This window comes from Cricetulus griseus, chromosome 7 (genome assembly GCF_003668045.3).
Source record: "Cricetulus griseus strain 17A/GY chromosome 7, alternate assembly CriGri-PICRH-1.0, whole genome shotgun sequence".
Lineage (NCBI taxonomy): Eukaryota > Metazoa > Chordata > Mammalia > Rodentia > Cricetidae > Cricetulus > Cricetulus griseus.
Genome location: NC_048600.1, coordinates 123,251,150 through 123,278,656, shown reverse-complemented (window position 1 = coordinate 123,278,656; position 27,507 = coordinate 123,251,150). Strand labels below are relative to the sequence as shown.

The 27,507-nt window shown below is 42.0% G+C and overlaps 1 protein-coding gene across 1 annotated transcript in view; it reads right to left on the bottom strand.

The window, feature by feature from the left end:
- Positions 1-27,507, bottom strand: part of LOC100771767 (dual specificity mitogen-activated protein kinase kinase 6) — a 68,351-nt gene that overhangs the window by 1,916 nt on the left and 38,928 nt on the right. Inside the window, exons 7-13 of the mRNA XM_027425788.2 lie at positions 26,116-26,235; positions 25,753-25,869; positions 24,510-24,561; positions 20,081-20,208; positions 18,756-18,833; positions 17,269-17,408; positions 4,681-4,726 (exon numbers count right to left, since the gene is read on the bottom strand). Coding sequence (XP_027281589.2) covers positions 4,681-4,726; positions 17,269-17,408; positions 18,756-18,833; positions 20,081-20,208; positions 24,510-24,561; positions 25,753-25,869; positions 26,116-26,235 — 681 coding nt within the window. The remainder of the gene's footprint in view (positions 1-4,680; positions 4,727-17,268; positions 17,409-18,755; positions 18,834-20,080; positions 20,209-24,509; positions 24,562-25,752; positions 25,870-26,115; positions 26,236-27,507) is intronic.

The following is a 27,507-nucleotide window of genomic DNA, read 5'->3' as shown; positions in this document are numbered from 1 at the left end:
CTACCAGTAGGTTTTCTAATTATATTTTTTGAAACCTGACAGTGGAGGGCTGGATGAGTCAGCTCTGTGGGGAACTGAATGCCCACCCATGCAAGTTCTAGGAAACAATGCAGTGGGGGAAGGAACAAAGACATAAAACCCAACAGAAAGTAGGTGGTCACTTTTGAGTACTGTGACTCAGAACATGGAAAGATCTTCTGTTTTTGCCCATTGGAGGATATGGGTTGAGTGCTGGCTCCAAGCCTTACACCCAACTCAAAGTTCTAGATTCAAGGCCCGTCATTCTGAATTCCCCCATCTGCCAAACAGTGACACCACTTCCAATTACTGACCACTTACACGGCACACTTACCAAGGTTTTGTTTTTGTTTTATTTTAACCATCATACTTATTAGCTTTCCCACATCCTCTTGACATTTGGGGATCTTTTAATATGCTTTAAAATCTTTTTACTATAACATGCCAAAACTCAGATTGTCTTATGACTGATTCCAATGCCTGTCAGCCCCACCTTCACTCTTTTCTGCTCTTACTAGCTCAGTACATGGAGCTTGAGTCCATGAATTAAATAATATGACCTGAAACCCTCAATTAAAAACAAATTCTTGGGGCTGGAGAGATGGCCCAGCAGTTAGGAGCACTGGCTGCTCTTCCAGAGGACCCCTCCAGAGGACTGGGGTTCAATTCCCAACACACACGGCAGCTCACAACTGTCTATAATTCCATTTCCAGGGGATATGACACCTTCATACCAATCACATAAAATAAAGTTAAATAAATTATTTAAAAAAAACAAATTCTTTATGTATCTTTTAGTTTATCCCAGACAAAGAAAATACTGTGGGGACCAGAAGGCAAGCCATTCAACATGGAAGTCTTGTGGGTGACTTTGAAGTTGAAACGTGTTGAGAACTCACTAGATTCCCTTTATATAAGCAATGCCTAGACTAAGAATAGAAAGGGCAGCAACCTGGAGATGGGTAGATGGGGCTTACAAACAATCCCCAGGCTACAGCCCCCAGTTTAAGTTTCCCCCAAAAAGGCCAAGTCCAAAGAGGGAGGAGTCTACCATTTAGGATTCCTATAGTGCATGAGGAAGCAAAGAGATTCGTGGACATGCTGTCAGGAGCAAAGAAGCCAACCAAAATCACTATCAGGCCTCCAAAATATCCCATGTGTACACTTCAACCTCCATGACTGTGGGTTCGCTTATCCTCATTTTATACTGCAATTCAAATCAAGAACTTTCTCAGACATTTGGAGAAGACAATCACTTCACTGAGAAATCATCTAAATAGCCTGGCTACTATTTCTGGCAGTAAATGTCTAGGCAGGGGCAGTCAAACTGCAATACACAGTCCAAAGCTAACTCCCTGTCTATGGTGGTTTGAACAAGAAATGTCTCCCCTAAGTTCAGGTGTTTAAATGCTTGGTCCCAAGATGGTAGGACTGTCCGGGCAGGTTTAAGAGGTATGACCTTGCTGGAGGAATTATGCCAATGGGGGCAGATTTGAGATTTCCAAGACTCATGCCACTCCCACTCTTTCAGCTTCCTGCTGACACTTGAAGATAGAATACTTGGGCTTCCCACTCCTGCCACCTTTGCTCCACCATCAAGGGCTCTAACCTTGTAGACCTATCTGCCCAAATAAACCCTTCTTTCTCTAAGTTGACTTGGTCCTGAGTTATCACAGAAATAAAAAAGCTACTGATATGCTTTCTGACTTTTAAATAAAGCTTTGTTGAAACACAGTGCATGTTCTTTTTGCTTTCATGTATTAAACACAGCTGCTTTCAGCTCAGCTTGTTCATTTCAGTAGCAACTGAGTGGCTCATTAACCTAAAATACTATCTAGAGAACTTTACAAAAAAAAAAAAAAAGAGTTGGCTAATATCTTCTGTAGAAGAAAAATACTACAAAGCAGATTTTCAAGGCAATATGCAAACAAGATTGACTAGAGGCATGTAGAGCCCACAATCTGAATTAGGGTGAAAACTATTAGGGATTCTATAAGAAGTACATATCTGGGTAGGAGCCTTGATAATAATATTCCTTTATTTGGGAAAATTGGCTTTTTTTTAACCCTTCCTACCTCTTCACAAATTCCTAAAACTGAAACAATAGCCTCCCAGCACGTGTTGCCCAGTGCTGAAGTCATCGAGTTCCGACTCAGAGTTTCCATTTAAAAACCTCAATTCCACAGGAAAGCAGGGACTAGTTACAGTCTTAAAAGGCACGTCCATTTCCAGTACCACAATGGCTAATGCCATAAAGGAGGGAGGTTGCCCACACAATCTTACATTAACAGACATGCCAAAACCCCCCTCAGTGTTTGCTAGATTGCATTGGTAAGGTAGACATTAACACCAGATGCCTACGTATAGGAAACAGTTCTTTCCTCAAATTTCTTCTGATGAAATTTTTGATAAGAGCCCACTTAGATAAAAAGAATGTTCTGAACTGTAAATAGTTGAACTACAGAGAAAAATGTTCTTATCTTAGAAGTTAGTTACAAAGCCGAGGCATCAGGATTTGAAGTTCCTCAGGATCCTACAGGAAATCCTCCCTGTCTATCACACCTCATGTGAAATTATCTTTTAATGTCCAAGCAAAACACTAAGGGGCAGTCAGGCCTGGAAGGGCTTCCAATTGGTCATTTAAATAATAATAATAATAATAATAATAATAATAATAATAATAATCTAAAAACAAATATTCAATTTAAGCATGCAGATCCATCCTCACATATCACAAGTCTGTTTTTATAAAGCTGCTGAGTGTTAACTACTGGACATTGCTCTTTTAAAGGGGAACAATGGAAGCTCAAGGAGTTGGCCTGACTCCAGTTGTTCCAGTCAGAGAAAGCTTCAGCTTAAACAAACCAAAGCAGACACCCAGACCTAAAACAGCACATGCCTGAGATGATGGCACAGGTCATCTTTTTATAACGCTTTCTTCAATGCCTTATTTTTAATTGTGTGTATGTGTGTATGGGGCGGTGGGGTGTTCACGGGAACATGTGAGTATAATACCAGCCAAGTCAAGGAGTTGATATCAACCCCTCTGGAGCTGGAGTTACAGAGCCCAATCACTGAGCTATCTCCAGCCTCTCTTCTATTACTCTTATGCGTATTTCCAAATGGTTCTTTCTCTGTGTCTCAGCTACCTCAATACACCATTCAAAAAGAAATACCAAGAGCCTGCACTCCTATGATGCACTCATCTGGTCTGGGTGGTAAGGCTGTGGGTAGGACAAAGAAAGCACTTTGTGACTGCTGCTAGCAGGTCCACTAATAAAGGATCTCAGATTTTGCCCTTCTCTGTCTCTTGGTATTGGACATCATAATTCTCCTGTGGTGGTTACCTTCAACTATCAACTTGGAATAACTCAAAACCATCTGGGAAGAATATCAGTGAGGGATTATCTACAGTGGGTTGGCCTGTGGGCATGTCTGTGAGAGACTGCCTAAATTGGGTTAATTGATATGAGAAGATCCAGCTCACTGTGGGTGCCACCATTCCCTAGGCAGAGGGTCCTGAACTGTTTTAAGAGTAATGAAGTCAAGCTAAAGGCAAACAAGCAGCTAAAGTGTATTTTTATTTCTGTCTCTGCTCTTGACCGTGAGTGGGATATGATAACCTGCCTTGACCTGCTGCTGCTCTGACCTCTTACAAGTGGTAGAATAGCCTAGAACTGGAAACTACAATTAACCCTTTCTCTCTTAAAGTTGCCCTTTGTTGGGGTAGTTTATCACAGCAACAGAAATCAGACTAGAACATCTCCCTCCCACTGTTAAGATTCAGACCTTGATCATTAAGATAAATCTGAGGAGAGGGGTGGTAAACACAAATTCACATACAGCCTAAATTTTGTAGTTCTCTCCAAAATGTATTCATCCTACATTTAATATTTAGATAAAAACACTACTATAGAGCAACAGTGCTGGGTTTTTGTTTTCATCCATGTTTTACTGATAGGACAAACAATAAATACAGAAGCAGAAACTTTACTGTACTTCTTTCTACCAAAATGAAGACCAAAAGGTAAGGAGAAAGAAATTCATCTAATCTATCCAAGAACTGTTATGAAAATTTGATGGGCCTCAAGGTTAGTAAGCTATCTCACTGAAGTCTCCGAACTCACATTTCCAGCACATTTATAGTGGGAATCTTCCAAATTTGAAAACATAAATTTCAATTTCATGGACATAAATTTTTTCCAGGCTTACCAACATGGAAACCATCACTGGGAAAGATGACATGGTCTGAGTTTGCATTTTAAAAAAAATGAAATTAAGCCAGCAAGATGGCTCAGCAAGTAAAAGCACTAACTGCCAAGTCTAAAGACCTGAGTTCAATTCCTGGGACCCACATGGTAGAAAAAGTGAACTGACTCCAGAAAGTTGTCCTCTGACCTCTACATGTACACTGTGACACACAAATACCCACAAATATACAATACATTCACATAAAATAAATATCCTTTTTAAAGGATAAAAAACAATGAGGAAGGGCCCTTAACCCTTTCTTTAGTCCAGTTCCTGGGAATCAACCATATGTCAATGAATCAACCCCTCCTCATTGGCGATTTACTCATCATCTTAGTCATGGCTACTTCACTGTTAGTTACTTACTTACTTACTTACTTACTTAATACACACCAAAGTGCTCACACTCACCATAAGCTCTGGATATGTGGGCCGTTCTTTGGAATTTTTCTTCAAGCTTGAAAAAAAAGAGAGAAAAATATCACATTAAAATTTTAGAAACCAGTTTTCACTGTTAGGATTTTAGAACCAGTGTAAAACTGACCATAACTATTTTTTTTTTATGCAGAGAAAACAGGTTTCCTAGCTCAACTTCTATTGAAAATTATAAACGCTTACAAATTACATTTTAAACCACTTTGGGCTTCAATGAGTAAATGTGGGTGTAGAGTGTTTGTGTGTGTTTATTTTCCTTTAATATATCATGAATAGCATTCAGTCTAGCTTTTCTAACCTAGAGCCATTGCATTTCAAAATCCATATGTATTTTCCTTCAAGGTAGCTTTTTATCCCATCTCCTGGAAAAGAAATCAGCAAATGTTTCTTTCAGGACACTAAGCACTCTTCACTGCCTCCAACTGCATGGTCCTCCCTGTTGTGCTTCCCTCCCATATGTAATTGGCTTTTATGTGCTCCTACTCAAACCTGCCTGGAACGGAAACCACAAACCTATATTTAACTAAGGTAGTGTTACTTGTTCATTGTGCCTTAGTGGATAAAAAAAAAAAAAAAGGAAAGTGTATTCAGTCAGCAAATTAGCAATTATTCTTAGAAATATTTTGTGGTTGGGCAGTACTGTCTAGTGGTCACTCAGTTCTCTGAATACCCAGACATTTAATAACATTTGATAGCAGAGGCAATCCTCATAAAACTGCAACATGAAAAAGACCAAACCCCATCACCCCTGTCCTCAACCCACCCCTATTCTCTTTCCACCCCTGGCTCTAAAATGGAAAAAGAAAAGAAACAGTTTACTTGATGTTAGAGTTCCAGGTTATAGGATGGAGAAGAGGATGGAGAAGAGGGTGGCCTTGGAAAGTATGATGTGCAAAACCACCTACAGCTTTCTGTAGCCACTGGACCATAAAATCATTCATGAATGGAAAGAAAGTTGTCAGTAAAGTTGAAGAACCACAATGGGACGGCATATTAGGTTCCTAGGATTCGTGCTGATGGGTCCTTTTGAGCAAGAGAGGTCTTGGACACGGACTCGTGACATGAGCTCTGCTGCACCCACAGAAGCTAATCACAATGAGGGGAGCAAAGTGCAAAACTGTGGGAGAGTGATGTCATCAGAAGACTTAGTTTTAAGCAAAATGAAATTCTCTTTGAAAATTGAAAGGAGAGGAAGCTTTTGAAGCAAAACAACTTTAAAGCAGCCTACCAGTTTATTCCGGGCATGCTGTGGGTAGAAGCCAGGGAACCTGAGACAGGGTACAGGTAGAGGTGAAGACAGAAGTTTCAACCTGGAACTGAGGGCAGACCTAGGACCTACCAGACAACGTATGAGAGAAAGTTCATCTCAACTGGGGATAAAAATAAGAGTGCATTAGAAAGAAGAATTATCAACTGTCAGCGTGGGACTGATATGAGAATGTGTGCCTGGGTGAAATGAATGAATTTTTAACCAGATCATGGTTTTGTATATGCCTATCTCCTAAGAGTCAATGTTGGTGGTGCCCAATGGTGGTGATTCTCTACCCCCAACCCCAGGGGATGTTTCTCAATGTCTGGAGACCTTTGTGGTTGTCACAACTAGTTGGCAGTGTTGTTGCTAGCATTTGACAGAGGCCAACGATGCATCCTTCTACGTACAAGCCCATCTCCCACAGCAAAGACAATCCAGTTATAAATGCCCTTGGGACAGACATCAAGAGGTCAAGATTCTTCATAGAAACTAAAGGTTGTCTAAATTCAAGTATTAACTGACTGTCCTCTGAGGGCATTGCTGCCTTACACATAGATCCTACTTTTATTATTATTATTATTATTATTATTATTATTATTATTATTATTATTCAGAAGCCCCAAATATCCAGGTATTGTTCAAAGCAAATCTAAACCTAGAAATTCTTCTCCATTGGTTAAATGATTTAAATTATTAAATCAATAAAAAGAAACACAACATGAAAACTATACTCAATATTCAAGTGTTAATCTGAGGGACCAGCAAGATGGTTCAATTGGTAAGGATATTTGCTGCCAAGCCTGGTAACCTGAGTTTGATTCCTGGAACCCACACAGTAGGATTCCTGACTCCCAGAAGTTACCCTCTGACCTCCACATGTACACCATGGCAGCATACACCCCACACAGAAAGAACAGAAGGGAGGGAGAGAGAGGAAGCGAGGGGGGGAGGAAATAAAAATCTTTAAAATATATTAAATCCAAAACACTTTTATGTTCCACCTTCTCACGACTTACTTTTTACTCAATAGCAGAACCAAGGGAATTATTAGCCAAGAGAAACATCTTGATCTTAAAATGTTACAATAATGGATTCTTGTAGCAACCAACGATCTCCAAGTTGGTCTAAATGCTTTAAGATTCCTCTTTTTTGCTGTTATTGTCATTGTGACACTGAAGAGCAAGACCAGGTCTTTGCACAGACTAGGCAAGCACTCTATCACCAGGCTATAACCTCAGCTCTGAGGCTTTCAAGTTTTAAGTAAAAGCAACCTTGAAACAGGACATTTTTATCCTCCAGAACAATTTACAAAATTTTCTCTTTGTTTAATATGTATTTTTTTTTCTTTACAGACTTTGGAAAGTCACCGCAGTTGATCAGTGAGAAAGTGTTTAAGATTCCTCAAGCCCCAGAGGCTGTTGCCCAACTGCCCAATAAGCTACTTCCTGACTTATGGCCCCTGGTCAGAAAGGAAAATTTGCCTCTAAAGGACTTACACAGCAGCTGGCCTTGGTAATGATGCCTGGAATTCCAGCACTCAGGAGGCTGAAGCAGAAAGGTTACAGAATCAAGGCTAGCCTGGGTTACAGAGGGACTTTTAGGACAGCCTAGTGTATACAGTAAAACTCTATCTAAAGAGGAAAGAATAATAGGAGGAGGGAGGGAGGGAGGGAGGGAGGGAGGGAGGGAGGGAGGGAGGGAAGAAAGGGAGAAGAAAGGGAGGGAGGAAGGAAGAAAAAATGAAAGGAGGGAAAGAAAGACCATTCATTGAATTGGTATAACAGATCTAACCTATTCTCTCCATCTTTTAAATCAAAAACACTTCAAAAGAGGCACTAAGAATAATAAAAATACCAAGATAAAGTTGGGGTGGAAGCAAATTTTCCATGTTTAGTAGGAAGTGCTTGAAATTCAGTGTAAAATAACAACCTTGGAGTTCAAAGGTGCACCACTTTCTTCTTGGATCGAAGTCCGGCTTTTCAATGTTCGCATGGCTTGTCATTTTTCAAGTGTGCAATTAGCTAACTTCTCTAATTCCTCTTCCAAATGCCACAACACAGGCTTCTGGCCATGGCTGACACTACAAAACAGACCCGCGCTGCCTCGAGAATTGCTAGCTTGAAGTTTATGCTGACCAGAGGCTTTCTGCCTATTTGAACTCCCCTTGATCATTTCCAAGAAGGGCTATTTGGTGCGTCCACAGAATAAAAACACAGTGTGCCTCTGAAGCCATACATTTGTCAAAAGATAAATAAATATCTACCGCCTCTTTTCACTGTCCTTTTCTGAACAAACAGACTGTGCTTAATCGACTGTTTCATTCTAGCTCCTCTGAGCCAAACAGTATTGACATCTGGACATCTGGACAGGATTCAACGCACTTGGGTAGGCAATGGGCTTCTCGGCTGAGCACTGAGACTCCAAAGTAGGAATGGAGGAGGTGCAAGCGTGCAAGCATAAGTAGAGCTGTAGTAGCAGCAGGAAACTTGTTTCTAGTGATCTCTTGTGTGAACACATATGAAGAGGTTCTAGTCAAAACTATCGGGCTGCTGGGCCAGAGAGCAGGCTCGGGCAGAAAGTGCACACCCCAGGAGTATACAGACCTGAGTTTGATCCCCCAAACCCACATAAAAAGCAGCAGCCCACACTTCTAATGTGAACACTGAGGAGGTAAAGACAGGAAGATCCTTGGGCTTCCTGGCCATCCAGCCTAGCTGAACCAGACACTGTGTCTCAAAAATCAGGGTGGATCTTACTGGAAAAATGACACCTGTAGTCATTTCTGTACACATAACATGTACATACACACAAAAACATATATGACATACATGCAGGAACAATTATATACACTAAAATGCATGCACTATATATATACATATGTATATACATTATATATGCACATAATACAAAAACATGAACCATATATGTGTGTGGTCCACATACATATATATGTATATATATGCTCCATCTGCTAAGATTCCATTTTAATTTTTTCCAGATTTTTTATTTGAATTGGAAACAAGATTGTTTTATATGTCAATCCCAGTTCCCTCTCCCTCCCCTCCTCCCCTACCACCCCCCCCCAACTAAAATCCTACCTATCACATAAATCTACGGGGCCTCCTGTAGTAGATCAGTACTTATCCCTAGCATAGGTGTGGACTTTGGGAGCCCATTCTACATAGAGGGCTACTCCCTGAGCCTAGACACATGGGGTGGGCCTAGGCCCTATCCCAAAGGATATGACAGACTCTGATGACCCCCTATGGAAGATTCCATTTTATAAATTACACTCTTATATTAAACCTTCTACAAGACTAAACTGTAAGGATTTCCTATTAGAATTCAGGGTTGCGCATCCAAAACAAGGTCTATTCAGTTATGTGTGAATGAGAACCCCCTATAGTCTCAGGCATTTGAATACTTGGACCCCACTTGGTGGCACTGTTTGGAGTGGTTTAGAAGGTGTGGCATTGCTGGAGGAAGTGTGTCACTGGCAGCTGGATTTGAGAGTTCAAGATCTCTCCCTATTTCCTGTTCACACTCTCTGCTTCCTGCTTGAAGTTCAAGATGTAAGCCCTTGGCTTTTGCTCCAGCCACCATGCCTGCCTCTGGCTTGTTGCATGCTTCCCTTCCATGATGGAATTATCTCTCTGAAATCAAAACCTCTCATTACTATAAATTTCCTTGCGTGTGGTGTTTTATTGCTGCAATAGATAAGTAACTAATATAGGTCAGTACTACCCCCCCCCCTTAGGAATCATCTAAAATCTCAATGATAAAACACATACTGGAGGAAAGGAGTAGCCTTCCGTTGTGCTATTTTGAAATAAGTACCTAAAGGAAGAAGCACTTCTGAGAACCATTGTTCTTCTGCTTTCCTCTGAAATACTTAAAGATACTGACAAAGGCAATAACTTTGAAAAGGACTCCAATACCACAGAAAATAATCCCAAGAACTGACTAGTGAGATTACATGAAATTAAAGTTTCTGCGAAACCAAAGAAACAATTTCCAGAGTGAAAAGACAGCCAACAGAATTGGAGAAAAATCTTTGCCATATATACCTCAGACAAGGATTTGCCTCCTATACTACATAATGACAAGTTTTAAGCACCCCAATAAATAAATCTTCTAATCAATAAATGGGCTAATGGACTAAAGAGGTAATTCTCAAAAGAAGAAACACAAACTGCCAATAAATACCTGAAAATATTTTCAACATCCTTAGCTATCCCAGAACTCCAAATTAATAGTACACTCAGATTCTATCTCGTCTTAGATATGATCGCTAATGGCAATAAAAGAGAGGGCAGAAAATGTGCAAACCAGAGGATGTGGGGGAGGGCATGAGACTCTGAGGTCTACACATGGCATGGCTTTTGCACACATCAGCTTACAGCTGTTGTTATTACCAAAGACGACTCCTACAGAAGATCAAGTCAAACAAAAATTCCACTATGGATGTGGAGGGGTCCCTGGAGACCCCACCCCTTGCTGGAGGATCCGAGTGGTTGATAGCTGCTTGAGGAGGAAGAGCCACCCTCCTCTGAGGACTTGCAACACTAATTGGACTTAGGGGATTCTTAATAATCATTAAAACAGAGGACAGGAAGTCAAGAGGCAGACAAGGTGGAAGCAGTCAGGGAAGCTTGAGGGAGCATCGGTAGATGGAAACAATAAAAATATACCCTAAATATATGTATGAAAGTATCAAACAACAAAATCATGTTTACAAAAAGAAAACAAAGCAAATGCTGGTGAGGACCCAGGGAAAGAGGAAGCTTTGTTCACTGCTGCTGGAAATGTAAATTTGCACAGCTACTTTGGAAATGAGGATGGAGGTTTTGTAAAAATCTAAAACTAGGGCTGGAGAGATGGCTCAGAGGTTAAGAGCACTGGCTGCTCTTCCAGAGGTCCTGAGTTCAATTCCCAGCACCCACATGGTGGCTCACAACCATCTGTAATGAGATCTGGTGACCTCTTCTGGTCTGCAGGGATACATGCAGTATGAGTGAGGTATACATAATAAATAAATAAGTCTTTAAAAAAAATCTAAAACTAGAATTACCATAGAACACGGCTCTTTCACTCACTCCACCCCTCTCCCCAGGCATACACCAAAAGAACTCTATGTCCCGTTACAGATATTTCACAACTAAGCCTGTTGTTGCACGATTCACAATAACAAAAGGTCCAAGAGCCTAGAGGTCCATTATCCAGATGGATGGAAAAAGAAAAAGTGGTGTGTGGGGGGGTGGTGATGGAAATATGTTTATCTGCAAAGAAATATAAAACTTTGACAATGGCAGGAAAATAGAGAGAACTAGAAATCATGTCATGTGAAGTATGACACTCAGGAAAACAAAGGCCCCATTTTCTCTCAAATGAAGAATTGGGATTTTAATTTTGGAGAGAGGGGATGAGTGCAAGTGTGTGTGTGTGTGTGTGTGTGTGTGTGTGTGTGTGTGTGTGTGTGTAGGGGTTTGTGTATGTGTGCAGGTATAATGGCTATTCAACGTTGTCAATTTGATTACATCTGGAATTAACTAAAACCCAAGGGGCTGGGTACACTTATAACTTTTTTTTCCTTAATTAAGCCATTTGAAGTAAGAAGATGATGGGGAATGTACTTCTTTGTATGTTTATCTTATTGATTATTGAAAAAAATACTGTTTGGCCAATGAGACAGCAAGTTAGACAGGACTAGGAGTCAAAGAGGATTCTGGGAAATGTAGTAGAGAAGTGGTGGTTCAGGCAGGAAGTGACATAGCAAGGAGACTCATATTTAAGTGAAGGAGAAACAGGAAGGGACCCTTTTCCCCTTGCTCCTCCAGCAGCACAATGTGATCCACCAGCAAGGAGGGAAGCCAATAAGGCATCCAATAAGATAAGTCTTATAAAATATATAGGTTTATGATAGTTAAGACTGAGCTAACAGATGAGAATCCTAGTCATTGGCCAAGCAGCATTGTAGCTAATTCAAGTTTCTGTGTATTCATTTGGGCCCTAACTTGGGCGGGCGCACACGTGGCGGTAGGGCTCGGGCACCTTTTGGCAGAAAGATTTATTGTAACAGGAAGACCCACTTTAAATCCAGATCTTTTGAAGTGAGAAGATACAACTTTAATCCAGATCTTTTGAGGTGGGAAGTTCCACCTTCAATCTGGGTCACACCTTCTGCAGGCAGTCTATATAAAAGACATGCAAGAAGGAAGCTTGCTCTTTCTGCCTGCTTGCTCTCACTCTCACTGGCAAGTCCATTCTTTCTCTGGCATTAGAGCCTACTTCTTCAGGATTCAGTGTTCAGTGTGTGTGTGTGTGTGTGTTTGTGTGTGTGTGTGTGTGTGTGTGTGTGTGTGTGTTCATACGATCAGTTCTGTTCCTCTAGAGAACCCTAACTATTACAGTATGGGAGTAAGTGTGGGAGGGTGTGTGTGTAGGAGTGTGGGTAGGTATATGTGTGTGTAGAGGGGGTGTCATGAATCTCAAAAGGGAACATAAGAGGGAAGAAGCAATCTTAATGGGGGAGGGAATACATGTGACACGTAAGCAGAGGAGAGCTACTGTGGGGAGCAAATAGACCAACAGGGGTGGGAGAAGGCAGAAGGGAAATGGGAAAGGGAACAATAATAACTAAATATGTGCAAAAGTGCCACAACAAAACCAATTACTTTCTATGTTAACTTAAATAAAAGACTAATTGCAAAAAGGGAGCAAACAGATCAATGTTCCTTTCATCTTGGCATTCATTTCACTCAAGGCGCTATTGCTCAGATGCTACTGAAGAAAAATAAAAAATAAAAACACTAAGGCACTCTGAGCTCAAGAGTTTACTGGTTGCTATGATGATGCCTGTAACAACTGCTGGTCCACCCAAGTCATGACTTACTGACCTTGGTGATTTGGAAGAAAATGGTCCCCAAAGGGAGTGGCACTTTAAGGAGATGTGGTCTTGTTACAGGAAGTGTGTCACTGTGGGGGTGGGCTTTAAGGTCTCTTTCATTCAAGCTTCCCTCATCATCACTGTCAGTCAACTTCCTGTGGCCTTCGAGATGTTGAACTCTCAACTATTCCTCCAGCACCAAGTCTGTCCATATGCCACCATGCTCCCCATCACGATGATAATGGACTGAACCTCTGAAACTGTAAACAAGTCACTCCAATTAAATGTTTCCTTCATAAGGGTTGCTGTGGTCACGGTGTCTCTTCACAGCCACAAAAAACCCCAACTGAGATACTAATATACAACAAGTAATGACCAACACTGATAAGCTGGAGGATAGTGGCTGCCAAGCTGACTGTCTAGACATAGGCACATGGTACCCAGCAGCAGGTCATCTAGTGCTTGGAATATGTGTCATAAAAGCTCACCGTTTCTTTGACAAATCCCCAAGACAGTGAACAACACACCCCTCTTCTCCACTCAGCCCAAATACAGATGTGAGACATGAAAACAATCATACTGCTCTGGAGATTTGAGATGAAATGTTTGCTGATGAGAAACTAGCAGCAGACTCTCTGGCAGGCAGACAGGAAGGGAGAGGGGTCAGGCCTAGGTAATAAAGGTAGTACATTTCCAAGATGGCCCTTTCTTCCTCAACCTTCTGACTTTCCAAAGTCTGGCAGCTTTTGTCTCTCACCAGCAGGCCACCTGCTGATGGATTGGCTCAACAATTTCAAGACCAGATCAGGACACAGTCCACAACAGTTGTGGACCAATTAACCAATCTACCTGTCTTCAAACTGACTGACCCTGAAATAGGGAAGGAAGGAGGGAAGGAGGGAGAGAGGGAGGGAAAAATGATTTTTTTTAGTTTTTAAAAAGATCTGTCCTTTGATAACTTCTAGACAGACATGATATGAGTTTTGTCACTATTGTTACTATTATAAATGAACTCCTTAAGTGAGACAAACTTGTGTGTTGTTATCCAAATAAAATAACAGAGCCTTAACAGGGTTGCCAGACTTTCAACAGTTACAGGAAAGCCACAACAGGTCAATAGCCCAAAATATTTAGATGAATAAACTATGGTATCTGGAGCTAACATTCAGAGGAAAAGACAAAGAAAAGGAGGAACAGCCATGAGGACTCTGAGTGTCAGGGGCAAGGTGGGGAAAAAAATGTGGTTACTATAGAAAGAGCAATAACACAGGCATCCTGACTATCTACTGTAGGGGAAGCTGTAGCCATGCCTACTTAGGGGCTGGCTACAGGTGTGTCTGACCATGCCAGCAGAAGAGTGAGAAGCAGTCAGGTGGCTGGGCACTTTCGGTTTCGCTTTTCAGCTTGCTGTACAGACTGTTGCTGTTCCGGCTGGCTAGGTCGCTCTGTAAGTAAGGCTTTCCCTATTAAATACCCTTATATTTCTACTTGGCTCCGTATTGGTAATTTCCCACTTTATCTTAGCACACATTCATCTCTCAAGATTTGGGGCTGGTTTTTGTTTTGTTTTGTTTTTTGTATACTGGGGTAGAAGAACCTAGGGCCTCATACATGCTAGGTCAGTAATTACTGACTTCAGCCCTATCATCATTTTTATAAATATTTGTAAAAGCTCCATGCCTTGTTTCTTTGGGTGGGGGCAGAATTAAAACTAAGTAAGAGGGGGGAAACATTTTGATTCAGAAAAGTAACTCAATGATGTTACCAGTTGCACATGAGAAGCCTTCAGGAATGCTGGGCAACTGAAGGCATGTTCACAGAACTGACATCTAATCTGGGGTTCTCACCACATGCTGAGAGATTGCTGTGGTGGTTTGAATAAAAATGCTCCCCACCCTGTATGACCTTAGGGAGTGGCACTATTAGGAGATGTGGCCTGGTTAGAGTAAAAGTGGCTTTGTTGGAGGAGGTGTGTCACTAGGGGGTGGACTTTGAGGTCTCAGGCCCAGTATGGCATTTTCTTCCTGTTGCCTTCAGATCCAGATGTAGAACTCCTCCAGCACCATGTCTACCTGTGTGTCATCATTCTTCCCACCATAGTGACAATGGACTATACCTCTGTACTCTAAGCCAGCCCCAATTAAATATTTATCTTTATAAGAGCTGCTATGGTCATGACATCTCTTCACACAATAGAAACCCTAACTAAGACATATGCTAAGATTGCAAACACTTGAAAAATACTGATGCTGAGGATAGAGTTCAGGGGTCAACACTTTGGAAAACTTTACCAGAGACTGACCAGTGAATGAAAAGGGACGGCAGAGAACTACATTAAACCACGGATCCACACAGGAGACTCAGAATTCTAGAAGCTTTCACACCTGCTTTGTTCTTCCCAAAGCTTCATGAGATACCCAGAATCCTTGGAGAAGTGGTCCAGGTAGGAGAAAAGCAATAGAAAGGGAAGCATGAAGACAAATCCTTGCACAGGATCCTCTCCTGGGTGCACTCTCCTGAGAAGTCCTGGAGTCAACTATGCAACATGACTCATGGCTTTTCCTATGTGACCTTTAAACACTTGAGGATAAGGGGGAAAAAGTGAAACAAATAAAAACAAAACCCGGAAAGTTTTTGATTCTAAAAGGCAAAACCATGACCCAATTTCAACCTGGCAGATACATCACCTCACCCACACAATCACTCAAGGAAAACAGGACACCCTTCAGGAGACGGGGGTGGGGGGTGTTGTTATTAAAGACACCCAACAACATTGTCCTAGAGTCCAGTAGTCCAGCTCTCTTTGGTCTTTCAGCCAAAATGAAAACTCAGAATAAACCACCATGGTAGCCTTGTAAAACATTAGGGGAAAGCACCAGGAGGAGTGACAAGGGGGTGAGCACCATGCGACAGCCCAAAGGGCCTTAAGCAACAAGAGTTGCCCTGTCTCATCATGTTTTCCAGTAAAAGCTGCATTTGAAACACCACTTCCAAAGAAGCAAGATGGCCAAGGGAGTGTTGCTTCAGCATCCTCTGTACCTCAGGTAGCCTTCCCAGGTCTAGATCAGTTCACAGTGGCAACTCTAAGAAGCACAGCTAGGACCACAGCCAGCTCTACCCACCCACTTCCTCCTAGTTCTCATCTGCTTTCACAGAATAGCCATATAAACTAACTTGGTTCCACTTTGCACCCTTGACATTTTCCCCCCAGAAGCATCTGCAGTTGCCACTACTATCCTGTTATGTTAAGCATCATGGTCATCGTAGACAGACATCAGACATCATGAGAGTACATGGAAAATGCTATGTCCTCTTTTATTCTCCTAGACTACACTAGTAACTCCCTTCTCTCTTTGAGCTCCAGCTTTCTTTGGATTTGCTTCCAAACCCCCAATACTATCTATTATACCTGCATGGGCAAGCTCATCCACAGTCAACATGGGTTTTACAGAAGGCAAAGTTCTGCAGGACTTGTAGACATCCAAGAAACATTCTTGAATGCCCCACAATCTCAGCACAAATAAATCTTTGCATCAACTCCCCACTCCTAGCTTTCCACCAGGCCTTGCTGCCTTTGTCTGCAATCAATATCAAATTGATGCTGGTTTCATTTTTGTTGCTGGAATAAAATACGCGCCCCCCCCAACAGAAAACAACTTAAGAGAGAAAAGGTTCATTTTAGCTCACAATTCTGGGTGATAGTTCAGCACAGCAAGAAGTCAAGGCAGTGGGAATTTAAAACAACTTGTCATATCACAGTCCCAGTCCAGAACAAAGAGAAATGAATGCATGCATGCTTCTAGTACATAGCTAGCTCCCTTTCTCCCTTGGATAGTCCAGGACCCAAACCCAGGGAATGATACCCTTCACTTTTGGGTTCTTCCCACATGAATCAACATAATCAAAACAATCCCCTCGAAGATTCCCCACAGGTCAATCTGTTCTAAACTATCCCTCACTGAGACTCTAGGTTGTGTGAAGATGACAGCTAAAGTTAATGGGCCATGTACAAATGCAGTACAATCCTTCTAATGGAAATGCCTTTCCTTCCCCCCGACTCACCTTAGTTGGGGAAATGCCTCTCATGGCCTCCGCTCAGGATTTATATCCTACACCACACACACACACACACACACACACACACACAGAGCCATCTTAATTTGTATCCTCCAAATATCCCATGCATATCTCCATTCCTTGTGTTGTCAATCCAGTCATAATGCTATCAAATAAACATTGGCTTAATCGAGTTCCCTGCTGGGCCTGGAATTGGGAACAGGAGCAAGGACTCATTCTGCAGCATGGAGGACATACTTCATGGATGCCTCAGAAATGAGGGTATGCGATGGACCAGACCCCATGGAGGAGAGTCATGAGAACGATTCGTCTTCATTACCACAGATCTGTGGGATGTGGGTCCTCTTACCACTGTGAGGTAAAGTCAACAAACTCTGCGGAGAACTTGTCTGCTGGGAGCTGCGGGGATGGCTCTTCCACCACTTGTTTTAGCTGCTGGAAGGGAGTTCCCCAAGAATCGTAAGGAAACCGAAGGATGGCGAGCTCAATCTAAAAGGAGGGAAACAAGGGAGGCAACCATTTAAGAAGGGCTCTGAGGAAGCAGCTGTGTTTCTTTTTAGGAGGAGTAGAGGTGAAGCTCAAGTATAATTAGGGAAGTAAAATAAACCAATAACCTGTTCTCTCAAAATCTGAGTGCTATTTATTTAATATTATCTTACCAGCGACAGCTATTTAGGCCTACCAAAATAAACGAGTCTCTTGATAACACCCAGAATGCTATTTAATAAAAACTTATCAGCCAAGAGCATTAAAGTTCAAGACAGGAAGCAACCAGTTTTTCAAGTAACTGGCCAGAAAGGAATGCTTATGCCTTTGGCAACACTGTGCTTCTGCTGCCACCTACAGGTCCCTCAGTGAAATGGAAAATTAGAAAAAAAAAAAAAAAAAAAAGTTACCCAGGACCAAATGACTGATCTTTTTTTGGACTTGAGTAAAGGCCACTCTGATGTTGCAGAATCACATGTTTTCTGGGCAGGGACATGGAATAAGTCACTGGATATAATCAGCTGCTGGTCCTGGGCAGGAGCCAGGACCACAGTGGATAATTCCAGACCTCAGAGACACACTGAAAATGTACACAGAGGTAACAGATAAGGCACTGACTGTGCGGCCACAGGACCATGCTTGGGAAAGTCCACTATCTGTTAGTGTGTTCTTAGGACAGATCTGATTTCAACATCCAAAACTTCCACCATGAAAATGTTCAGTGCCAAGCTGGGGATGTCACCCGGTTGGCAGAGTGCTTGCATAGCATTCATGAATCCAAGAGTTCAGTCCCCAGAATGGCATCAAACTAAGCATGGCGGTACGTGCCTGCAATCCCAGCACTTTGAGAGTGAGGAGAGGAAGATCAGAAGCTCAAGGTCATCCTGGGCTACATACAGATTTTGAAGCCAGCCTGGAAAACATGAGAGCTGCTCTCAAAAAAATTAAAATAAAATACACAGCTTAGTGCCTTTGGCCTATCAAGCCCCCACACACATTAGCATTCTTTGTGCAACTTAAGTTTCTTGTCTTGCTTGTAATCATTAAATCTAAACTGTAAGAAACCTATTAACCCCAAGTCTATCAGAAAAATAGCCTGTGAGAATATTCAAGTTATTGAAGGTCATATGACTAGTAACAGACAAAAAAAATTGGACTATCAGATCTCACTCAAGGGTTTTCACTGTCCCTCACCACAAACAGTCAGTCTGGAAAAATGACTTTGCTGTCTCAGACAAGAAACAGTGCCCAAGTGTGGTGTCAAGGGTACTTGCTTCTGAATTCCCAAAGACCACCCTATTCAGTTTCATGCTCAAAACCTCATAGTCCATAATGATGATCATAGGTTACCATGGTGATGCCCAGACTCCAAATGTCAGACTTCACACTGTACCCCTTCTGGTTGAGCTCCGGGTTTATTCGTTCGGGCTGGAAAGAAGACAGACAGCTAAGAAATGGAAAGACAATTGAGATGCCATACGTAGCTCAATAAAGACTCGGGTGGAGACAGCACCAGCTGCCAAGTGAGTTATTTGACTCTGTTAATGTGCCAAAAGACTGGCAATCACTGGCTATGAAATGTCTCCACTGGGCTTCCCTTCTTTGTATTGGTCTTTTCTTAGAGGCGGCAATAAATCCAGATCCGTCATAACAAATTTGAACTGCCTTAAGAATAAGGGTACATGTTCAAATTCTCTATTAAGACCATCCCTGGTTAAAATATCACCAGCTCAAAACTCACTAAAAAGAACCTGCAGAAGTTCCCAGCTACTGCCTAATGTCAAGAGACCCTAGGGACTTTCACTCAAACATGGACAAGAAGCTTCCAAACCCAAACATGAGCCCGTTTCCAAAATGAACGTGTTCCTCCAACTGAAAGGATCTTGAGATCTTGCTAGTGGACAGTGAATATGTGCATGCCCTAAGGTGTTCTGTGAGAACCACAACTGCCAGTTATCCATAGTCTTCCATCTTTAACAATCAAGCTAATACTCGAGTGCAAGTTAGTGTATAAAACTGTACGGCAGTGTGTTTTACTTATATATATTTTCAAGTAATTTGCTCCTTGGACTTAATTTTGATAGACATAATATATATGCTATGATTTGCACGTTTGTGTCATCCCAAAATGCACATGTTAAACCTTATCTCTCCTGATATCATCATAGGAAGTTGTATCTTTGTAAGATGACTGTGGATTTGGGGTGGGTGAATTCCCCATGGATAAGGTTAATGCCCTCCTAAAAGAAGTCTTAGACAGATGCCCTGCTCCTTCCAAGAAGTGAGGACCCACAAGGAGCCAAAATGAGCCAGAGGGGGAGGCTCTCACCACGGCCTGAACCTTCCAGTATCTTCAACTCGGACTTCCCAGAGTGAAAACTCATAAAAAACTACCTGTGGTCTGTAAGGTATCCAGTTTGTGGTATCTTGTTATAGTAACTTCAAAGGATGGAGACAATATCTGGAGCAAATGACAAATGACTTCTGACATAAGACCTTTAAGAAGATGACACAGTGCAGAATGTCTTGAATCTGAGGTTTATTTCAATCTTCCCTCAAAGCCATGCATTTCTTATGTTCTGGCCTGGTTTTGCAAACAGGTGCATTTCTCAGCATGTGCACATACAGACACACACACACAAACCTACACACACCCTTCTGGGTGCTGTACTTACAGCCATGTACGGTTTGCAACCCGCATCAATTGTTTTAGCAACAGAGTCCACCAGGTAGCCGCTGATTCCAAAATCACACATCTTCACTTGGCCCAGAGCATTAATGAGCACATTAGAAGGCTTGACATCTGAAAGCAAGAGTGACAAATTCACTTCTCCACCACTAGAGGGCTCTAGACTCTCCACTTGTCTTGCACGTCCATGTTTGCCAAGCTGCCCAACACAAGTATCACCACCAATCCTGACTCACAGCTACATACAGCTTGTTCCTTTCCACTTGGTGTTTTGTTTTGTTTTGTTTTGTTTTGTTTTTGGTGACCGGGTTTCTCTGTGTAGCTTTGGAGTCTATCCTGGCACTTGCTCTGGAGACCAGGCTGGCCTCCAACTCACAGAGATCCGCTTGCCTCTGCCTCCCCAGTGCTGGAATTAAAGGCGTGCGCCACCAACACCTGGCTCCACTTGGTTTTTAATTCTTCACATTTTGTCTATGTCTTTCAAGGTTATGAAACACCAAATGGAAAAATCTGGTCCTCTGCTTATCTTATCATTTCATCACCTCCATACACGTAGTAAGAAATTAAAAAAAAAAAAAAAAAAAAAAAAAAGATAAAATGATTGCCAAACCAAATGTCCCAAGCAAACTAATCTATCAGGGCTGTGGAGATGGCCCAGTGGGTAAAAGCATTTGTCATCCAAGCATGGTGACCTGAGTTCAAATACTCAGCATCCATATAAAAAGCCTGGTGCATTGTGTGTGTGTGTGTGTGTGTGTGTGTGTGTGTGTGTGTGTGTGTGTGTGTGTGTAATCCTGAGCATCCTTGTGGGGAGAAGGAACACACAGACAGGAGACTACCCAGAGGTGTGGGCTAGCTAGCCTGGTGTACAGAAAGGTGAACAACAAGATACTGTCTCAAATAAGATGGAAGACAGGGACCGACACCTAAGGTTTCCCTCTGACCTCCGTAAGTGAGCTGTGGCATGAAAGCACCCACATACACACATACACATACACACACACACACACACACACACACACACACACACATATCACACACAGTATACACACATACACATAGAAAATAAAGTCTTCTCTTGAATACATAGTGTGAGAGTAAGAGGTTGAAGAGCAGAAAGGAAGAAAGCAACACAATGATACAAGTATGGTCACAGCAACCCATTTTGACTGAAACTTCTGCAAGAGATTTATCAGCAGCCACCATAGTGTAAAATGTTATAAACTCAGGCATGCCCAGACATGAGCAGGTCACTGAAGAAAGGGTGATAATTGAACCATTCAGGGTAGGAAGGTATAACCCACCCATTGGCATGCTCTCAATAGATGAACCAAACATTGCTGTCCCTAGATGGTTGAATTGGAAAGAACAATTAACTTCTGTCCCCTGTGACACTTTGCACAGTCATAGAATAGAAAGAATAGGCTTATTCTAAAGTTAGTCCTTCAATTGGGCATGGTAGCATGGGCATGCAATCCTAGTACTTTAGAGACCAGGGCAGGGGTCTGGGAGGATCTTTTAGCTACATAGCAAGTTTGAGACCATCCTGAGCTATAGGAAACCCTGCATCATAAAAAAAATAAATAAAACAAAAAATTTTAAGCTATTCCATTATCATTTTTCTCTTAAACTAGATGGCATACCAATATCATTTTATTACTTCCATAGCTTTGTATAGGCACTAACAAAAAAATTGAATATTTCAATATTTTAAAGAAAAGAAAGGACAAATGACTTCCATAGCTACAGATAGTCTGAATGCTTGTTCCTATCTACAGTCCTGCTTCCTCCTTACATTCCACTCTCCTCTATTTCCAGCTTTACTGCTACCAATTAATGCTAGCAATAGCAGGCATACTATGCAGGACATTTTACATCATGTACTCACAGAGGCTAAGAACTACCCCTTAGTACCCATAACACCTCTACTAACTTCCTCAAAAACACACTTAATCTACAAACTGATGGGGGAAGGGCTTCTGTGTATGTGTTCCTCTTATTGGATGATAAATAAAGCACTGTTTGGTAAAGCAAGTCAGGCGGGACTAGGAGTCAAGGAGGATTCTGGGAAATGTAGTAAAGAAGTGGTGATCCACAGGAAGTGACATTGCAGGGAGACTCATATATAAACAAGGGCAAGAAGGAAGTGGGCCCCTTCTCTCTTCCTCCAGAGTCACCATGTGATCCCGGGATGAGGATGCCAATGGAAGGCATCCTAAATAAGCTAAGTCTTATAAAATATATAGATTTATGATAATTAAGACTGAGCTAACAGATGAGAAATCCGCGTCATTGGCTAAGCAGCATTTGTACCTAATATAAGTCTCTGTGTATTATTTGGGGCCCTAGCTCGGCAGGCAGAACTAGGGTAGCTGGCAGAAATGCCCACATGATGGTAGGGCTCAGGTGGCTTTTGGTGGAAAGATTTATTGTAACAACAAACTGTAAGGTGTCCCTGAGTAGAACCTTCCAACAATAATCAGTTCTTTGTTTTACTTATACTACCTCCATATATGGTACTTTCCTGTTTCCAGGATGGTTTATTGAAGTTTTTCTACTCATCTCTTTATTGAGAATCCCTATATAGAATTTTTTAATTTATTTATTTTCTAAGTATGTCTCTCTCTGTGTGTAAGTGCTGTATCCTCAGAAGGCACAAGAGGGTGTTGGATCCCCTGGGACTGGAGTTACAGATGGCTGTGGGTCACCATGTGGGTGCTAGGAATTGAACCTGGATCCTCTGCAAAAACAGCCAGTGTTCTTAACCACTGAGCCATCTCTCTAGCTCCCTAAATTTTTTCTTAAAGAATACATTTTCCTAGATAACTCCTGGGTCTTCTTCATGTTATTAAAAACATCTATACTTAAAGTGACTTCAGAGGTTTGAGAGATGTCTCAATCAATGGTTAGAGAGCTCACTGCTCTTCTAGAGGACCTAAGTTCAGATCACAGCACCCACATCAGGCAGTTCACAACAGTCTCTAACTCCAGCTTCAGGGGATCCGATGCCCTCTTCTGACCTTTGTGGGCTCTGCACTAATGTGGCAGGGACACACACATGCGTAAGCACACATATACACCTAGGTAAAAACAAAATTTAAAAGAATTATGAGACAAATGGGTAGAAATGGATGGGTAAATAGACTAGATGAGTGGATGGATGAAGAAATAACAAACACTGCTGCAGAGATGGCTCAACACCTAAAAGCACACACTGTGCAAACATGAGGGACCTGAGTTCAAATTCCTAGAACCCACTTTAAAAGCTAGGCATGGTCATGCCCACCAGTGACCCAGTTCTGAGAGGAGACAGGGGGATCACTGGGATTGGCTAGCTGCTTCAGTGAGAGACCCTGCCTCAAAGAAATAAGACAGTGAGTGACAGAGAAAGAACCTGACATCCTTCACTGGCCTCTACATTCATGCATGGTTGAGCATACCCACACATGTTTGTGCATAAGATACACACACACACACACACACACACACACACACACACACACACACCTACATGCATGCATGAAAGAAAAAGATAACAGGAAGGCCAGTAAAGAGAAGGCAAAAAGAGACAATTTTTTCCCACTTCCTGCAGCCTGGAAAGGCTCTGCTTTGTTCTGGAGATTTCTACACTACACGTGTGCAGCTGCATCTAGGGATCTTGTGGAGATACAGTTCTGATTTGTCCTGCGACTATGCTCTGTAAGCAACTCCTGCTGTAGGATGCACAATACAAGCTGGGATCCCCCCCCCCCTTGGGTCTGTTCAAATTTTCAATGATGCACCCATAGCTCTCCTTGGTGAATTTCTATTCAATTTAGGTATAGTACAAAATTCACTCGTTTTTATATTCTCAGCCAAGACAAAGAATGGCCAAGGCCTACAGCCTGAATCTTAAATGTCTTCCAAAAGCCAATGTGCTACAGGCTTAGTCTTCAATTTGGCTGTATGGGAGATGCTGAAATCCTTAAGAGGTGAGGCTTGGAGGGATGTTTTAGGTCACTGGGGACTTCTCTTGAAGGGGATTATGGGATTCTGGTATCATAGTCTCCCTTTTGCCTCCGGCCATAAAGTGAACTAGCTTCCTCTGAAACATGGTCCCACCGTCTTGCACCGCTGCCTCACCACTGGCCAAAGAGCAACAAGGTCAGTTAACTACAGACTGAAGCCTCCCATCTGTGACTCAAAATAAACCTTTCTTCTCCATCAACCAATTGTGTCAAGTGTTTTGTCATAGTAACAGAAGATTAATACAACTACTTACATTGGTTTTATAAGCCCAAAGGAAAGATCTTTAGTTTTCCCCCAACTCAACCCCACCCCTACACACAGGGAAGAGTCGGGGAGGAAAGGAGACACCAGGCAAAAGAAGTGAACTTAGTCCAAGGAGCTGCCAAGACGGCTCGACACATGCTTACCTCGATGAATGACAGAGAGCTTACTGTGTAGATGTTCTAATGCTTTTACAATCTGCAAGGGAAACAGGAGATTTATAAACCCCATCATGGGAAAGAAGCTAAATGAATGCCCAGTGTTCTCGGTTTTACTAACTCTTCCTGCTTCAAGTTGCTGAATGGGTGATTTTCTCAAACAGTAGTAGTAGCCCTAATCAGAAGTTACCTAATTGGACTTCTCCCACCAAGGAGGATTGTATCTTACAACAGAGATGCTTCTTTTCATCTCTCTTTCTCCACCTTCCTGAACCTTGGTAGCCATTAAGGTCGCCTTGTTTTCTAATTTCTTTTACACCTTAGTGTTTAGAAAAACTCTACAAGAGAGAGCTGAACTAAAGTATATCTGAGTACAGGTATAGGAACAGTTATCACAGATAGTGAACACATGGCTTGGAGCCCATGATGGTGAGTTTTAATTGTCAGCTTGACACATTCTAGAATCATCTTGGAGGAGAGACTGTCTAGATCAAGTCGGCCTGTGGGTATGTCTGTGGAAGACTGTCTTGGCTGCATTCATTGAAGTGAGAGGAGCCTGACCACTGTGGATGGTGCCATTGTTTGGATAGAAGATTGCATAGAAATATAGAAAACAAAATTAATGCATTAGCTCCTAGTTCTCTGCCCTTGACTGTGGATGTAATATGACTAGCTGCTTCAAGTTCTTGATGCCTTGCCTTCTCTGCAGTGATGTCCTGTAGCCTGGAATTGTGAGCTAAATCAATCTTTTCTCCCTTAGGTTGCTTTTTTTAAAAAAAACTTTTATTTATTTATTATGTATACAATATTCTGCTTCCATGTATATCTGCACATCAGAAGAGGGCATCAGATCTCATCACGATGGTTGTGAGCCACCATGTGGTTGCTGGGAATTGAACTCAGGACCTCTGGAAGAGCAGTCGGTGCTCTTAACCTCTGAGCCATCTCTCCAGCCCCCCTTAGGTTGCTTTTGTCAGGTTTTTTTTTTTTTCATAGCCAAAGAAACAGAACTAACATAGAGGTATTTGGCATGGTTTACCAAACCAGGTCAATGGCTGCATGTACTACACAGAGACTGGGAAGAAAAGCATTGGTTTAGTCTCCTACCAACATCCTCAGTACCCAACAGAATCTGTTGAGATAACAGATCTAACAGTTTGATGGTGCTTATTAGGCAAAGACACAAATCCTGAACTTCTCCCATTGCCCTTGGGGTTCGTGATATACTCACAGAAACTGCTATCTTCCCTAAGATATCCTCTGGAATTGTTTGGCCTTTATCAATAACTTGTTTGTAGAATTTATCTAGTGACGTATCCATGAGCTCCATGCATATCCACACATCGCCCTGGAGACGAATAATTCGGGGATTATCAATGAGGAGGGAAGGGGGAAAAAGAAGAAATAACCAACAATGTTTTTCTGATGGGCTATTTCTTTTCAAAAGAAAGGGATGTTTCTCAAGATTTTAAAATCATTTAAAAGCAAACAAAATTATCTCCAAAGAACAGCCCAGTCTGCTGGGAGACTATGATGAGATCAGAGACTCTGAAGTTGCTGATCTCCTTGAACATTGAACTGAAGGATCACCTACCTCCCGAAAGAGTGCACCATAGAAGGTAACAGTAAATGGACAATCCACTGTCCTCATGGAAACATCCAGATCCATCAGTAGCCGTTTCTGCTCCTGGCTATTAACTGTGGCCCGGATCCGCTAAATGGGAATGCATAGGAAATGTATGGTTACTCCTCTGAGGAAGAGTCAGCTGAAAAGACAGAACTCACCAGAGCCCTATCCTAACATCAGAATCAAACTTTACCCTGTTAGCAGAAACCTGGCCCACAGCATCCCAAGAATTAGCTACTTAAAAAATAATGAAGATGGTTGACCATTTGATTTCCTGACCAGCCCTTGCTTAGAAGCAAACACATGGTATATTTCAGAGCAGAGGCATATTATGTGAGAAAGCACTCCAAAGCTGCAAAAGCAATGTTTATGTCAATTCAATGCAAAAGGCAATAGCATTGATTACTTTCTAACTTATCTGTGATCCCAAGGTTTTAGAAAAAGAAAAACAGCTGAGTACGGCAAGACAGCTCAGCAGTTAAGAGCACTTGCTCTCTTGCAGAAGAGTCAGATTTGGTTCCCAGCACCCACATGGCAGCTCAAACTTTCTGTAACTCTAATCCCTCTTATGGCCTCTCTAGGCACTGCACACACACGGTGCACATACATGCAGGCAGGCACACACACATACATACACAGAAAAAATAAATCTTTCAAAAAATTGGAAAAATGGTGAAAATTCTCACTTTTGGAAAATGTTGAAGTACCACAGCTATAGTCAACCTTAGAGTACTGTGGTGGTTTGAAAGAAAATGACACCCAAAGGGAGTGGCACTGTTGCCTTGTTGGAACAGGTGTGGTCTTGGTGGAGAAAGTGTGTCACTGTGGAGGCGGGCTTTGAGGTCTCATATATGCTCAAGATACCACCCAGTGTCACACTTCACTTCCTGTAGCCTGCATAAGACATAGAACTCTTATTGCCCTCTCCAACATCATATCTGCATGCACACCACCATGTCCCACCATGATGAAAATGGTCAGAACCTCTCCGGCTCCAATTAAATGCTTTCATCTATAAGAGTTGCCAAGGTCATGGTGTCTCTTCATAGCAACAGAAACCCTGAGACAGGAACCCTTAGGAAATTCATTCTGGAACAAATTTGAATAATAAAAGCCACAGATGATTGTATCTCTAAAAGAAAATGCTGCCATTTGGACATATATCTTTGTATATTCTAAAATCGCCTCACCTCTAGAGGACTTAGAATCTACTTAAGACATGCTGGCTGATTCCAAACTGCCCATAGCTCAACATCCAAGGAATTGACACTAGGTACTTTTTACCCTTCTTTCCCCACAAACACAGACATTTATTTCTCAGCTTTTGTTTCTTGATTTTCAAGGGCAGTTCTTTTAGAA